Source organism: Megalobrama amblycephala, linkage group LG17 (assembly GCF_018812025.1).
Source record: "Megalobrama amblycephala isolate DHTTF-2021 linkage group LG17, ASM1881202v1, whole genome shotgun sequence".
In the NCBI taxonomy this organism is placed as follows: Eukaryota; Metazoa; Chordata; class Actinopteri; order Cypriniformes; family Xenocyprididae; genus Megalobrama; species Megalobrama amblycephala.
The window spans coordinates 31,593,504-31,609,921 of NC_063060.1; the positions used below are offsets into that span (position 1 = coordinate 31,593,504).

Here is a 16,418-nt window from a genome sequence, read left to right on the forward strand (position 1 = left end):
AAACACCAAAAATGCCAGACACTATATAATATAAAGCAAAGTTAATTCAGCTCTCTCTCTCTATATATAAATATATATATAATATATATATATAACAAAAAGTACCGATAAGAATACCGTTAAAGTACCGGATCGATAAGCAGTATCGGTAAGAGTAGTAATACCGTTAAATCCTTAACGATACCCATCCCTACACACACATATTATATATATATATATATATATATATATATATATATATATATATATATATATATATATATATATATATATATATATATATATATATAAGAACATATATAATATAGGAATATCAATGAGCATCATTGTTGCTTTAGCGTCACTAATGGTCACCCAGCAGAAATATTTATAGTTTGTACTTTAAACAGTCAACATGTGATATGATCCAAACTCTGAGTCAGCAGCACCTGTTACTCAACTCACAGCTTTAGCCTCCAGTATAAAAATGAAAGGAGTTGAAGGGACATTCACAAGCAGCTTAATGACTGAAGAGAGCCAAGCATAGTGATCATTGCTGCTGTAAGTGTATATCAGCAGCAGGACTGGGCTGAAGCTCTCATGTCTGTCTTCTAATTCTCTGCACTGATTATAGGATAAAGAATTCCTTAAATGTTTTATTAAGGACTTCTGGGACACATTTATTTAGCCCATAAAATATTTAGCCATCCTGAGATTTAAAAGTAACTCAAAGGCAGGTTTGGCTTTAAGCTCATAAATGCCCTAGAAAGACCCACAATTCAACCACAATACATATTTATTATGTAAGTGCATTGGCCATGTCATTTGTTTTAGCTCATTAGTCTTCAGTTTTACCTTTGCACCCATCACTGCGACCTCAGCGGACGGCCAGGCATAGTTGACGTCTCCTCTCAAATGTTTGGAACTCATCACATCATAAGCACCTCCATATGCCTGAAGAGAGGGCAAATAAGAATTAAGCAGACAAGCTAGTCAGAACCATCCACACACACTTATCATTCTGCCTCCTACCTTCCTAGTGATGACAGTGATTTTTGGAACTGTGGCCTCGGCAAAAGCATACAGCAGTTTGGCTCCGTGTCTGATGATGCCCCCGTACTCTTGAGCTGTGCCTGTGGAAAAAGAACATTCTGTCAGTATGTTATTTAAAAAGGGAAATGCATGTTGGCAAATCAGGGTAAAATGATTTAGAAAAAACAGCAAAGTTTAGGATAATGCAAGTCTCCAGACACCTGGCAGGAATCCAGGCACATCCACAAATGTGATGATGGGAATGTTGAAGGCGTCACAGAAACGAACAAAGCGAGCCCCTTTAACAGATGAATTGATGTCCAAACAGCCTAAAATATACACAAAAAAAAGGACATGAAAAATGTGTGAAGTGTATAATAAATTTTTATGTTATACAAATATTTTACATACAATATCCGCTTCTGTTTAAAAGTTGGGGGTGATTTTTTAATGTTTTTGAAAGAAGTCTCTTATGCATTTATTTCATCGAAAATGTTAATTAATTAAATGTTAGTTAAAGGATTAGTCCACTTTTAAATACACTTTTCCTGATAAATTTACTCACCCCCATGTCATCCAAGATGTTCATGTCTTTCTTTCGTCAGTCGAAAAGAAATTAAGGTTTTTGATGAAAACATTCCAGGATAATTCTTCTTATAGTGGATTTCAATGGCTACCAACAGATTGAAGGTCAAAATTAGTTTCAGTGCAGCTTCAAGGGCTTTAAACGATACCAGATGAGTAATAAGGGTCTTATCTAGCAAAACGATTGGTCATTTTCGAAAAAAATACAACCGTTTATGCTTTATAAACAAAATATCGCATTGAACGTACTTTCCGCTTCCGCATTCTTCATAACGCTTACGCTGAATGTCCTACGCCTTCCCTATTCAACTTACGGAAAAAAACGAAACTGGCGCCGCGTTCGTTCCATAAGTAGAATAGGGAAGGCGTAGAACATTCAGCGTAAGCGTTATGAAGAATGCGGAAGCGGAAAGTACGTTCAAGGAGATATTTTGTTTATAAAGCATAAACGGTTGTATTTTTTTCGAAAATGACCGATCGATTCACTAGATAAGACCCTTATTACTCATCTGGTATCGTTTAAAGCCCTTGAAGCTGCACTGAAACTGTAATATGGACCTTCAATCTGTTGGTAGCCATTGAAATGCACTTTATGGAGAAAAATCCTGGAATGTTTTCCTCAAAAACCTTCATTTCTTTTCGACTGACGAAAGAAAGACATGAACATCTTGGATGACATGGGGGTGAGTAAATTTATCAGGAAAAGTGTATTTAAAAGTGAACTAATCCTGTAATATTGTGAAATATTATTACAATTTCAAATAACTGCTTTATCTTGTAATACAATTTAAAATGTAATTTATTCCTGTGATAGTAAAACTGAATTTTCATTTTTTTAAATAATATAATACAATATAATATAATATAATATAATATAATATAATAATCACCCACCAGAAGCCACTTTTGGCTGGTTTCCTACTATGCCTACAGTCCGACCATTCATCCTGGCAAATCCCACCACAATATTTTTGGCGTAGTTGGGCATAATCTCAAAGAATTCTCTCTCATCTACTATCTGTAAGAGTGAAATGACAATCATAAGCACTCCCTGATGAGTTCATGCATGACTATTTGAATTGTTCGTTCACTAAAGATGCACATACACCATGAACAATGTCCAGCATGTCATAGGCTTTTGTGGTTTCAAAAGGAACGACAGTGTCCAAACCAGGAACCAGCCGGTCACTGAGGAAAATAAATTGCAATGATAATAGCAGAATCCATGTGACTGAAAACACTGCTCAAGATAAATTGACTGATAAAGAGAAAAAAAGTACTAAAACGGTTTCTCACCGAGGATCATGGCACTCAAGGACTGGAGCTGGATCTTTGTTGCTCAGTGGGAGAAAGTTGAAAAAGTCTCGCAAGTTCAGAAGGGCATCAACGTCATTCTCAAAGGCCCGATGAGCAACACCTGAAAGAAAACAATAAGCTCTTTATATTACAAGTAAGCCAAGATAATCTGTAGTCAGATTAGAGAACAAAAACTGTTCATACGGCAAAAACACATTCAGATGCATGCACAGGGTAAATCGATAGACCTACCCGACACGGCGGTGTGGGTTTTTGCTCCACCCAACTCCTCCTGGGTAACATCCTCATTTGTTACAGATTTTACCACATCTGGGCCTGTGATAAAAAGGTAGGAGGTATCCTGCAAAGACAGGTTAAAGATGTATACCAGCTAACAAAACATTTCATGAAAAAAGTGCCAGCCGGGACCCGATTCTAAAATTAAAATACACACAAGAAACCCGATTTCAAATACAATATGCATTTTATACTCTTAACTTTTCATTTCTTACCTTTACCATGAAGGTAAAATCTGTCAGAGCAGGCGAGTAGACGGCACCACCTGCACACGGGCCCATGATGAGAGAGATCTGAGGAACTACACCAGAGGCCATCACGTTCCGCTGAAGAACAAATGCAATTGTCCAGAGTTAGTGTGTATGTAAGATTTTTTTTTTAAAAGAAATTAATACTTTTATTCAGCAAGGATGCATTAAATTGATCAAAAGTGACAGTAAATACATTTATAATGTTATAAAAAATTTCCATTTCAAATAAACAGTTATTTTGAATTTTCTATTCATCAAAGAAAAAAAAAAATCATGGTTTCCACAGAAATATTATATTGTTTTTGACACTGATCATAATATGAAATGTTTCTTGAGAAGCAAATCAGCATATTAGAATGATTTCTGAAGGATCATGTGACACTGAAGACTGGAGTAATGACGCTGAAAAATCAGCTTTGCCATCACAGGAATAAATTACACTTTAATATATGTAATATTTCACAATTTTACTGTATTTTTTGCTCAAATACGGTATATGCAGCCTTGGTAAGCATAAGAGAACATTAAAAAATATTATCAATCACAAACTTTTGAATGGTAGTGTATATATCAAATAAATAGCTGTGTTAAGACATTTAGCTTACCAAGAATATATCAGCATATCCTGCAAGGGACTCGACGCCTTCCTGAATGCGGGCTCCACCAGAGTCATTGAGACCGATTACTGGGGCTCCAACCATCATTGCCTGGTCCATGATCTAAGAATTAAATTGCAGTGATTTTACTGTTTGACATTATTATGCCTGTGCGTTTATTTTAAGACTTTAGTCAGATCCAACACATGCTCATCAACCAGTCTCACCTTGCAGATCTTCTGAGCATGAGCTCCTGATAAACTGCCTCCGAACACGGTGAAGTCCTGAGTACAGAGGAGCATTTCACTCATGACAAGAGAATGGAAATATGAATATAAAATATTTTAATATTGCAAATTTATGTTCGAAAGCAAGTATCATACCTGGCTGAAAACATAGACCAGTCTGCCATTGATCCTTCCCTGTCCAGTCACTACACTGTCCCCTGGGTACTGAAAACACAGACAAGACAAGGAAAATCATGAACTTTTAGATCCCCCATCTACAAGTGTTAAAAAATAACAATGAGTGATGCTAACATTTTACGTGTTCTTATAGACGTCAAAATCAACTAAAAATTAATTATCCACTTAATTGTATCTTAACTGTAAGAAGATACAATTAAGTGGATACATATACATACATATACACACTACCAGTCAAAAGTTTGGAAACATTACTATTTTTAATGTTTTTGAACAAAGTCTCTTATGCTCATTTCATAATAAATACAGAAAAAACAATAATATTGTGAAATATTATTAAAATTTAAAATTATGGTTTTCTATTTTAATATACTTTAAAATGTAATTTATTCCTGTGATCAAAGCTGTATTTTCAGCATCATTACTCCAGTCGTCAGTGTCACATGATCCTTCAGAAATCATTCTAATATGCTGATTTATTATTCAGTTATTATCAATGTTGAAAACAGTTGTGTTGCTTAATATTTTTTTGGAACCTGTGATACTTTTTTCAGGATTCATTGATGAATAAAAGGTTAAAAATATAAATCTTTACTATCACTTTTTTTTTTAAATCCGTGCTAAATAAAAGTATTAATTTCTTTCAAAAAAAGAAAGAAAAAAAAATTACTGACCCCAAACTTTGGAACGGTAGTGTATATTGTTACAAAAGATTTATATTTTAAATAAATGCTGATATGTTTTAACTTTTTATTCATCAAAGAATCCTGAAAAAGTATCACAGGTTATAAAATAATATTAAGCAGCACAACTGTTTCCAACATTGATAATAAATCAGCATATTACAATGATTTCTGATGGATCATGTGACACTGAAGACTGGAGTAATGATGCTGACAATTCAGCTTTGCATCACAGAAATACATTATATTTTAAAGTATATTAAAATAGAAAACCATAATTTTAAATTGTAATAATATTTCACAATATTATTGTTTTTTCTGTATTTATTATGTAATAAATGCAGCCTTAATGAGCATAAGAGACTTCGTTCAAAAACATTAAAAATAGTAATGTTTCCAAACTTTTGACTGGTAATGTGTATATAATATATATATATTATATATATATATATATATATATATATATATATATACACACACTACCAGTCAAAGGTTTTTGAACAGTAAGATTTTTTAAATGTTTTTTAAAAGAAGTCTCTTCTGATTCATTTATTTGATCCAAAATACAGCAAAAACAATAATATTGTGAAATATTTTTACAATTTAAAATAACTGTTTTCTATTTGAATATATTTTAAAAAGTAATTTACTCCCATGATGGCAAAGCTGAATTTTCAGCATCATTACTCCAGTCTTCAGTGTCACATGATCCTTCAGAAATCATTCTAATATGCCTATTTGCTGCTCAAGAAACATTTATTATTATTATCAACACTGAAAACAGTTGTGTAATATTTTTTATTTCTGGATTATTTGATGAATAGAAAGTTCAAAAGAACAGCATTTATCTGAAATATAAAGCTTTTGAGACATTATAAATGTCTTACTTTTGATCAATTTAATGCCTTCTTGCTGAATAAAATTTCATTTCTTAAATTTCTTTCCAAAAAAACAAACAAAAAACTCTTACTGACCCCAAACTTTTGAACAGTAGTGATAATGTTACAAAAGTTTTCTAAACATTCAGCTTTGCCAACACAGAAATAAACTGCATTTTAAAATATATTCAAATAGAAAACAGTTATTTTAAATTGTAAAAATATTTCACAATATAAGCTGTATTTTGGATCAAATAAATGAAGCCTTGGCGAGCAGAAGAGACTTCTTTTAAAACATTAAAAAAATCTAACCATTCAAAAACTTTTGACCAGTAGTGTATATATTATTTCAAATGTTTTAAAATGTGCATAACAATAAAAGCTAACATTTAGTTTTTATTATAGGTATATTTGTTAGAAACTAACACTTAAACCCCACTTTGTGCTAGACAATAATAAAAACCCTCATATCTCAGCTAATATGTAGCACTGATACTTCTGTAATATAAATAAAATAGTTTACTGTCATACATCTTTTTTTAGTGTAGCATTTTAATTTGAGTAATATTTTAATTAATATTATATTAATACTAAATAGTTTTAGTATTGGGGGCCCTCTAATTGAGAACCACTAACTTAAAACACTTTATTTTGTTAACAGGGGGTTTAAAGTCTTTTAAAATCTTTCAAAATATCGGTCAAACTGTCCATTTCACAGAATGACCTTAAACTGCAACAGACACAATGTTGCATCTGCACTCACTCGAGAGTAAAGTCATTTACCGCTGTTATTTCATAACTCATGACATGCACAATGGCAATATTTCTGCATTCAGTGACCTGAGAGGTGGAGGTGACATACCTTATTATGATCTGCCTCCATGCCAAAGTCAGAACAGCGATGCTCCACAAACATGTCATACTCCACGAACGAGTCCGGGTCCAGCAAGAGCTCCACTCTCTCGCGCGCTGTCAGTTTACCCTGCGCACAGGCATTTCGCAGCTCTTCTCGGACTGTTGTGCTTTCACTTATGTCAACTGCATTAATTCTGCAGTAAGTTTTCATAACTTACCCTTTTGTGCTGTGCAGCTATCCTCAGCTGTCCTCCCCCTGTAAGCGCTGCCTTTCGTTTCTTCTCAATTCTCTCCTGTACAGACACATGGCTAACAGAATAGCACCTTGCATTTTGCAGTACTCTCGACTGGGTAACTGCCCCTACACTTTTAAAAGAACATTTTAGGCCATGTAAGAGTCCCAGGCTACTCCGCATTAACGTGTAGGTCGCCATCACTGCTACACTGAGGACACAGTGATGTTGAAACCCTGTCGGTGTCTTCAGCCAATCACCAACAAGCGCCTACTCGGTTAGCTAAGAGGGCGTGAGTGAGTGAACCAATCACAGCATGTGCGTTTGTAGGCGAACTTGATAGATGTAGTCCATATTAATGTCAACAATGATAAACTACAATTCCCAACTGTTACCAAGCTGTTGTGAGAATCGCATGTTTTAAAAGAAGTCTCTTCTGCTCACCAAGGCTTCATTTATTTGATCCAAAATACAGCTAATATTGTGAAATATTGTTAAATATTTTTATAATTTAAAATAACTGTTTTCTATTTGAATATATTTTAAAATGCAATTTATTTCTGTGTTGGCCAGACTGAATTTTTAGAAAGCTTTTGGAACATTATCACTACCGTTCAAAAATTTGGGGTCAGTAAGAGGTTTCTTTTTTTCTTTTTTTCTTTTTTTTTTAACAAATTAATACTTTTATTCAGCAAGGATGTATTAAATTGATCAAAAGTGACAGTATAGACATTTATAATGTTGAAAAAGCTTTATATTTCAGATAAATGCTGTTCTTTTTTATTCATCAAATAATCCTGAAAAAAATGGTACACAACTGTTTTCAGCGTTGATAATAATAAAAATGAATGTTTCTTGAGCAGCAAATAGGCATATTAGAATGATTTCTGAAGGATCAGTGAAACAAACTTTATATTTCTAAATGCATTTGAAAAAAAAAAGAATAATAATAATTTAAGGCTAGATTCCTTACTGCATTTTAAAAGTGAAAGGTAATGGACACCTGTCTCTGTATTTAAATCTATATTTCTCTCTTATTCAGGAAACAGTCTTTTATTCCCTTTACAAAAAGGAAATAATAAAAGCAATTTTTTTCTTGATGAACATTTAATGATCCTCATTCCTCATTAAATACTACTTTTAAAGAAGATGGGGTGTACCGTAATATATTTATTTTACATAATATGTTAGAGAAACTTTCTGTTGTTATTATTGTTTTTATTCGCTGTTCACAATAATAACTTTTTATATGAATAATATATATCCTCCTGAGACCCAGAAAAAAAAAGTATTTTAGTATTTTTTTCATGTCATTACATTGTTTAGAGCATAAGACAACATTTTTGAAAAATTATATTTTATTCATATGTTATGCTATGTCCTCTGTAGTGGAAAAAATAAAATGACATGAAATGACATGTATAGGCAAAAACAATGGGATTTTTTTTTTTTAATCACCAATCAATTTTTAGGCTTCAGGATTTTTTTTTTAACCAAACTTTGTATAAAGATGATTCTCAACTATGTTATGAAAGATAGAACAGAATGAATTGATATACCATTTTACTTTATGCAATATGTGGGTAAAATAGTCATATATGTATTTTCCCATTCAATACAATGCATCAATACACTGTATCTAATTTGCATATTAATGTGTTCTTGGAGCAACATGCAATAAAAAAAGAAGTGTAATAATGGGAGAAATAATTGGCAACATTTTCATAATAATATCTAATAATTAATAGGAATATTGATATATAATTTCTTTCCCTATTCACTTGTTGTGTCTCTACAGAGGTCATGTATGAAATCAATGCCCTGTTTCGTAACAGAAAGTCATATTTTGATTATAAACCCCATAACATTTTCCGGAGATGTTGATTTATAACAAACAATTTGAAAATCTAAATGATAATTACAAAATATTATCATATTTCCATAAGAGTGCTATTTTCGATTTTCAGTCATATTTAAAGACCAAGGAGTTGTTGTTGTCATGGCGAAACCTCTAAAAAATGTGGTTTCTCTGCAAAGCCCTGAATGTGCTCTTTAAATGACATCCAGACTTAAAACACATGTGACATGTATGATGACAAAAGGGGAGAGACAAGAGGACAAAAGTCTATTGCTGGGTCCCAGGAGGATATAATTTTTTTTTTTTTTTTTTTTTTTGTATGAGTAGGCTACTTTAGTCCAAAAGCCACATTAATACTAAAAAGAAGTGAGAGGCCTACAAGCAGAATGAACAAATAAAGGACATTGACAATATCATTAGGAAGTTATTTTTATTGATTAAAACTAAATGTTATGGCATTTAACAGAAAGTAATCTCGGTGGTAACCATAGTGTGTAACCGGGCCTCCACCACCGAGCCTCTGCTCATAGTAGCGTGTGATTTACACAGTCTCACACTAGGGGGCAGTAATCACTGGAGGTCGTGTTTAATTCCAGGCGCTCTTTTACTCTTGTTTGGTGTTGTTCCTCTCAGTCTCAGGATGCAAAAGTTAACAGAGGAATAATAAGCAACGAAACTGGCTCTTAGCAAAGGCTAATGTGTGTGAATATTTTGCAGGGTAGGGAATTCAGTCGAATGCTATATAAACATATCGCTCAAACGGAAGGCTATCGCACTTGTTAATGAGAGAAAAGCTCTTATATTCAACAACACGAAGAAAAGTGCAGACAATATTAGCTAGCTAGCGAACTAGCAACCAAGCGAACTGTGTGGTCTGTTCAGCTGAACTGTAAATAACCCCTGTGGTTGTGAAAATTTCAAGGATTATACTTTTTGTTCAACTGATTTTTTTCTTTCTTCTGTTTTTCCTTTTGTTATTTGTGGAAGGATTATACGCAGAGCTCGTGCCGCCGACAGTACGCCTCGGGCCTGTTGTGCTTCTCCCTAAAATGCTGTTTATCGCCCAGTCCTTCATCTCTGTGTGCTTCATCACAAAAGTGCAGCGCTCTTCATGTTGAAGGAACGTTAATCGGGACCTGACACTCATGGAAGGCAGGCTATAGTCTGTGCCATACATCGCGTACAGCATCTTATTTTCATCGGGCTGACCGTCTCTGGAGGATCTTCTAGACACTGACATGTTAACAAGCAGACGACTCAAAGCCGCTCATCTGCTTGCGAGTCATGTCAAATTACACTCTTTGTTTGAGGCGTTGGGTCAAGCCTGGTTAATTGTGTTCTCACAGTTATTCTGCGTTGGGAGTCTGATCAACAGTCTCTCTCAGTAGCTGATCAGCCCGCTCCTCTTGTCCTGCTATTGACTGAAGTCGCTGAGATGAACCCGGTAAACGCCACCGCGCTGTACGTGTCGGCGTGTCGCTCTCTTCTGCAGTGCGACCCGAAGGATCCGGAGACATACGGAGGGCTGTTTAACGTCCTGCCTTTCTTTAGAGACTCCCTATCCTGCCTGGTGTGTGGTGAGTACCTTTTAAACTAAGCAATGTACGAGAGACCGTGCTATGTTTTGAATATAGTCACGGCTAAATGGCTTTGCTAGGCATTATGCGCAGCGAAGTAGACGTTAATATGTTCACGATAGGCTACAGCACAGCCTCGAGTGTTATTGCTTTTATTAAACGGTTACTAAATAATAATAGTATTTAAAAAGTATTTAAAACACAATTTTCATTCAAACGTTATTTAATAAGCAAATTGAGTCGCGTTCTTCCACTAGTCCGTGTTAACAATGTTGTTAACGAAAAGCATCCAGGAGCGGAACTATCTGCTACAACAGTGTCTGCCCGCTTTTTCAGCAGCCTTCTTGAGAGGCTGCTCAGTGGAGAGCCGTGGGTGGAGCGTGAAGTCAAGCCCCCCCTCTCTAGATGTAATTTGGGCGTATTGAGCGGGGCTAGAAGGTCCAACCACACCTAACCCTACCCATAACTCCATCCCTCCACCCATTAGATCCACAGATGTGGGGCTGGACTAGGTCCACCCATGACTTCCAGAGAGGGGGAGCTGGACTTCATTTGGCTCTGCAGTGAGCACCACTTGGACTTCTTGGTTTATGATTTAAACGTCCCATTTATTTTCCCATAGGGAGTTTTAAAGTTATTTTAAAGAGGTATAGGTCATGAACCAAACCAACCAGCTGCGAGGTGAATAACATTACAAACTTTAATTTAAAGCAAATAGGTTCATGACTGTATACTTAACTTCTTTAATGAAGGAAAGAACTACATTCCCATGAATCACTGCAAATGATATAATCAAATTAAAAACAATGGATAAATATACAACTATTTAATTAGTTTATTATATATATTTTATATATATATATATATATATATATATATATATATATATATATATCAACATTTGGAGTGGATCAAAACCTTTCATCAGAGTTGTCCTAAAACCTTCTTCTTAGGACAACTTTGAACTTTTTTGATCCACTTCAGATGTTGACTACTATATATCGAATATATATTTTCCCCATTGTTTTTTAAATCGATTATCTGATTCACAGTGATTCATTTGGACGATAGATAGATTTAACTGATATTGCCAAATATGCATACAAATATTTAAGTAGCTTCAGAGTGTAGGGAGACTGACTCTGTCATGTCATTCATGGTGCTTCAATGGAGTTGGGGGTGCAAAAGCATTCTTTTGAAACAATTTGCTTGTTTTGATTCTGATTGGTGGAGCTTTCTTTGCAGAATCATGGGTGATGTAGTTTTTTTTTTTTTTTTTTTTTTTTTTTTTTTTTACAATGATAGGTATACCAAAATGATAGGTATAAAAAATAAATCAAAATAATGTGGTCTGATGGCTTCAACAAAAGCATATACCACCAATTAGCAACTTTGTAGCTCTCAGTAGGTCTGTCTTTAAGTTATCATTAAAAGTCAATTTCTCTGTGTAGAAAATGAATGGGATTTTTACTTGCATAACCCATCTGTTGCACTCTACAGAACAATATAATACATGATGTTATTTTGTTATGTTAATTGTTTTATATTAATCTATTGTTTGCTTTCCATCTAGGAAATTTGCTTCAGGAGCCACTTGCTCCAAAAAATTCCTCCTGCCAGCACTGTGTTTGCAAGGGTTGTAAAGGCAAGAAAATGTTATTGAAGCCATCCTGCAGCTGGTGTAAAGACTATGAGCAATTTGAGGAGAATAATCAGCTCCAGATTCTGATCGACTGCTACAGGAGTCTCTGCGAGTGTGTCTCAATGTGCGTCATGACAGAGCAGAGTGCCTTGGGGGTCAAAGGTTACCCTGAGGTCAAGAAGATGCTGGAAGAGGTGTTGGGGGTGAATCAGGAACATGAAGAGATCAGTTCTGTCAAAGACACTTTAGATGTTCCTCATCTCAAAATGGAGACAGACTCCTCAGAAAACTCTGCTGAAGTCAAGCCGAGCGATCTGGACAAACCCTCTGAGCAGATCCCAGAGGAACTAGAGGCCCCCAAGCCCGTCATTGCTGACGAACCTCTGAGATCTAACTCGGAACTACACATGGGTACTGTCACTGTTAACGATGCAATGTGCAAAGTTGGCACCGAATCGTTGCACTTTAGTGCAGAGAACACAAGTACCTTAGAGGACCTAAAATCTGACATTATGAACAAGGAGGTTTCATGTGAACAGACTAAATCAACAGCAGAGCTATGTCAGCACTCATTACAGTCCCAAACCAGCGGACACCCGCCACAGCCTCAGACGGGCCTGACGTGCCTCGCCGCAGCCCACAGAAAAGCACGCCTGAGCCGAAAGCGCTCTCGCTCTGAGAGTGACAGTGAGATGCTCCAACCTCTGCCCATCACCAGCCTCATCCAGGGGCCATCGGTAGCGGCCACAGCTCCACCGAAAACAGCATTTGAACCGAAAGCACCCTCACCGCCTGCTGTCGTGGTCACTAACGGAGGCGTTTTGAAGGTCAACAGGGCCGTGTTGGATTCAACTAAAAATATCCAGATAAACACAGACCTTGCTAATAAGAAAGTTCAGGCCAAGTCTAAAGTGGCCGTCCCGAAGGCGAAGGGCAAGGCGAAGGACAGGCTGCTCTCGGCTAGCGTGTTACCAAGCCAGCCTCCTAAAGTCGTATACAAAAAGACGCAAGAGAAAAAAGGCTGCAAGTGTGGGCGAGCCACCCAGAATCCAAGTGTTCTTACCTGCAGGGGTCAAAGGTGCCCCTGCTACTCCAACCGTAAGGCCTGTTTGGACTGCATCTGCAGGGGCTGCCAGAACTCGTACATGGCCAACGGCGAGAAGAAACTGGAGGCTTTCGCCGTGCCTGAAAAAGCCCTGGAGCAGACCAGGCTCACTCTCGGCATCAACCTCACCAGTATTTCGGTCAGAAACGCTGGCACGAACGCTGCCGGGGTCCTCAGCCTGTCCGCCGGCTCGCCTATGGCCTCTTTCCTCTCGTCCAGCGCCGACGAGGACCAGAGTTTTGAAGATGCTCTCGAGATGCATTTTGACTGTTGATAGCTGTCCTGCTACTGACATCTCTCTTAGCCGTGGTCGATTCGAACAGAAATTGTTTGCCAAAACTCTTGTCTGTAGTTTTTCATGTTCAACCTCTACCGTCAAACACACGCACACACTGCTGTAATAGAAAGTTACTGTGAAGCTGAGCGTTATGGCATATTTTGTTTTTATTTTGAAGGAACTGTCTGCTTCTGCATGACTGTTATAGTCACAATGAACTAAGGATCTGATAAACGTTATTTTTCTTTAAATGTTCAATGACCCAAACCTTAAAATGAATTTCACAGTTATTTGTGATACATTTGTTTGCTAACACGTATGGCACATTATAAACTGTCCCAAAGCTATTCAAGGATTAACGTTTGTTTACATTCTGTGGTGACTTTTTTTTTTTTTCAAATTTATTTTTAAATATATATAAATATGTATATTGCTTCTAAACATTAATTGAAGGTAAAATTATTCACTGCTATCTGTAATGTCTGTTTAACGTCAGATAAAATCATTTGCTTATGGTGGAAAATGTAGCACTTAGTCCCAATAGTGTTAATGGGTTTAGACACCTTTTCTGGTTGCTGTAGTGATCAGTTCCTGTGTCATCCACGACTCTCATTTATAGAACTGGGGTGTCCCTTTAGGATATTGAATTATTTTTATTTTTTGTTCAGTAGAGGGTTCCTTATTTTTCTGAACAGAAAGTAGTGCTGTGTCACTTTTTTTATTCGTCATGTTCAAAATTTGAAAGAAAGACGTTCAATTTCCATTGTTTGTCTGGTTTTATAAGGATAATGAAGCACAAATATGTCATGACAGCTGTTTCTCCAGCTTCATTTTATCCTCACTATTGTTCATTGTTAGTTCAGACTGAGCTGGCTGCGTCATCAATAGAATAATCGACAAAGATTTCTGAAACAAGTGAATGTAAGAGTGTTCAGTGTGTTACCTGAGAATGTATTCATGGCAGTGATATTTTTAAAGCAATATGAGAAACAAAATGATAGAGAACCATTTTTAAACCCTTTCCCCACAAGAAGGCATCCTATTTGTTTTGATGCAAACTGTAAAGGAGTATTTCAAAATGTTATGTTCTTTAAAAGTATGCCTGAGCACCTTTCAGGACCCATTGATGCCTCTTTACTCTGATCCTGATTTGTTGTGTTTGTCTTGCAGTTGTGTTGTGATTCCTGTTTTAGGGACCAAAACTAGAAATGTGTGTTGAGAAAGGTCAGTGAACACATCTTTACTGTTACACTGCACCGTTTCATGTCTTATATAATGAAGCAGGGTAGACAGTGCTTCATCTGTGTACTTAAATATGCTTGAAAACACTATCAGTAGGGCTTTGACCAAATATTGAAAATCTTCTTAGTTGAGTCTTGGATCTTAGTGGGATATTGTGTTGTATTTTCAAACCTTATAGTTTGGTAGCGTTGTTTTATTCCTCCCTTTGCTTTTCAATGGTCATTACTTGAACTCAGATTTTAGTTTCTTGATTTATTTTGAATTACTGGAGAACCTCTTATTATTGCTGGTTTATTCACTGCCACAATGAAATAATGAAAATTGCAGAAAGCAACAAAAATAAATTATAGTTTTTTATTTCTTGTTTTTCAAAACAGTGTGTTGAGTCATGTGTTAAATGTGTTTTTTTCTAATGCAACACAAATGATTTTCTATTTTGTTTATGACCTTTAGCAAGCCTAGCTTTAAAGGGTTAGTTCACCCAAATATTAAAATTCTGTCATTTATTACTCACCCTCATGCCGTTCCACACCCATAAGATCTTTGTTAATCTTCGGAACACAAATTAAGATATTTTTGTTGAAATCCGATGGCTCAGTGAGGCCTGCATAGACAGCAATGATATTTCCTCTCTCAAGATCCATTAATGTACTAAAAACATATTTAAATCAGTTCATGTGAGTACAGTGGTTCCATATTAATATTATAAAGTGACGAGAATATTTTTGGTGTGCCAAAAAAAAACAAAATAACGACTTGTATAGTGATGGCTGATTTCAACACTGCTTCAGGAAGCATCGGAGCATTATGAATCAGCGTGTCGAATCATGATTCGGAGCGCCAAAGTCACATGATTTAAGCAGTTTGGCGGTTTGACACGCGATCCGAATCATGATTTGAAACGCTGATTCATTATGCTCCGAAGGTTCGTGAAGCAGTTGTTTTGAAATCGGCCATCACTATGTAATTTGTTTTTTTTGGCGCTCCAAAAATATTCTTGTCGCTTTATAATATTAATATTGAACCACTGTACTCACATGAACTGATTTAAATATGTTTTTAGTACCTTTATGGATCTTGAGAGAGGAAATGTCATTTCTGGCTATGCAGGCCTCACCGAACCATCAGATTTCAACAAAAATATCTTAATTTGTGTTCTGAAGATGAACGAAGGTCTTTAAGGTGTGGAACGGCATGAGGGTGAGTAATAAATTACATTATTTTCATTTTTGGGTGAACTAACCCTTTAATTTGACTCAGACTTTGGCAACGGTACGTCGCCATCTCAGCCGCTAGAGGGCAACATTGTTACTATATATTAATAGCATTGCAGTTTAATATTTAAATTATGAAATTATCCTTATATCCAACATATTTTCATGTTGATATTTTAATAATTGTTTGCTATATATGTAGGAGGTAGAAGGTTCTTGATTAGCACAATTATCCAAAAGGTATAGAACTACAACATTTTATTTATTTATATATATATATATATATATACATACACTTCCAACAAACGTCTGTTGTTTAATGTGCTTATAAAAGGAACATAAAACAGTAAATTTAAAGGCAGTTTTTACTAGTCATTATTCAAGAATATGAAG

The 16,418-nt window shown here is 35.7% G+C and overlaps 2 protein-coding genes across 2 annotated transcripts in view; one reads left to right on the plus strand and one right to left on the minus strand.

The window, feature by feature from the left end:
• Positions 1 to 7,372, minus strand: part of pccb (propionyl-CoA carboxylase subunit beta) — an 11,202-nt gene extending 3,830 nt beyond the window's left edge. Inside the window, exons 1-13 of the mRNA XM_048162298.1 lie at positions 7,096 to 7,372; positions 6,885 to 7,004; positions 4,420 to 4,488; positions 4,264 to 4,320; positions 4,046 to 4,159; positions 3,405 to 3,515; positions 3,145 to 3,253; positions 2,893 to 3,013; positions 2,703 to 2,784; positions 2,491 to 2,614; positions 1,233 to 1,340; positions 1,012 to 1,112; positions 835 to 933 (exon numbers count right to left, since the gene is read on the minus strand). Coding sequence (XP_048018255.1) covers positions 835 to 933; positions 1,012 to 1,112; positions 1,233 to 1,340; positions 2,491 to 2,614; positions 2,703 to 2,784; positions 2,893 to 3,013; positions 3,145 to 3,253; positions 3,405 to 3,515; positions 4,046 to 4,159; positions 4,264 to 4,320; positions 4,420 to 4,488; positions 6,885 to 7,004; positions 7,096 to 7,311 — 1,431 coding nt within the window. The 5' untranslated portion in view covers positions 7,312 to 7,372. The remainder of the gene's footprint in view (positions 1 to 834; positions 934 to 1,011; positions 1,113 to 1,232; positions 1,341 to 2,490; positions 2,615 to 2,702; positions 2,785 to 2,892; positions 3,014 to 3,144; positions 3,254 to 3,404; positions 3,516 to 4,045; positions 4,160 to 4,263; positions 4,321 to 4,419; positions 4,489 to 6,884; positions 7,005 to 7,095) is intronic.
• A 2,132-nt stretch (positions 7,373 to 9,504) lies between these two features.
• Positions 9,505 to 15,185, plus strand: msl2a (MSL complex subunit 2a). The gene is made up of 2 exons (XM_048163475.1): positions 9,505 to 10,545; positions 12,119 to 15,185. Exons 1-2 carry the CDS (start codon positions 10,404 to 10,406, stop codon positions 13,564 to 13,566), a joined length of 1,590 nt encoding a protein of 529 aa, XP_048019432.1. The 5' UTR covers positions 9,505 to 10,403; the 3' UTR covers positions 13,567 to 15,185.
• The last annotated feature ends 1,233 nt before the right edge of the window (positions 15,186 to 16,418 follow it).

What these genes read in the sequence shown, in the direction of transcription:
- msl2a (XM_048163475.1), top strand. Translation starts at nt 10,404, where the DNA reads ATGAACCCGGTAAACGCCACCGCGCTGTACGTGTCGGCGTGTCGCTCT. An exon ending in CCTATCCTGCCTGGTGTGTG is followed by an intron (nt 10,546 to 12,118) that starts GTGAGTACCTTT and finishes CTTTCCATCTAG; the next exon opens with GAAATTTGCTTCAGGAGCCA.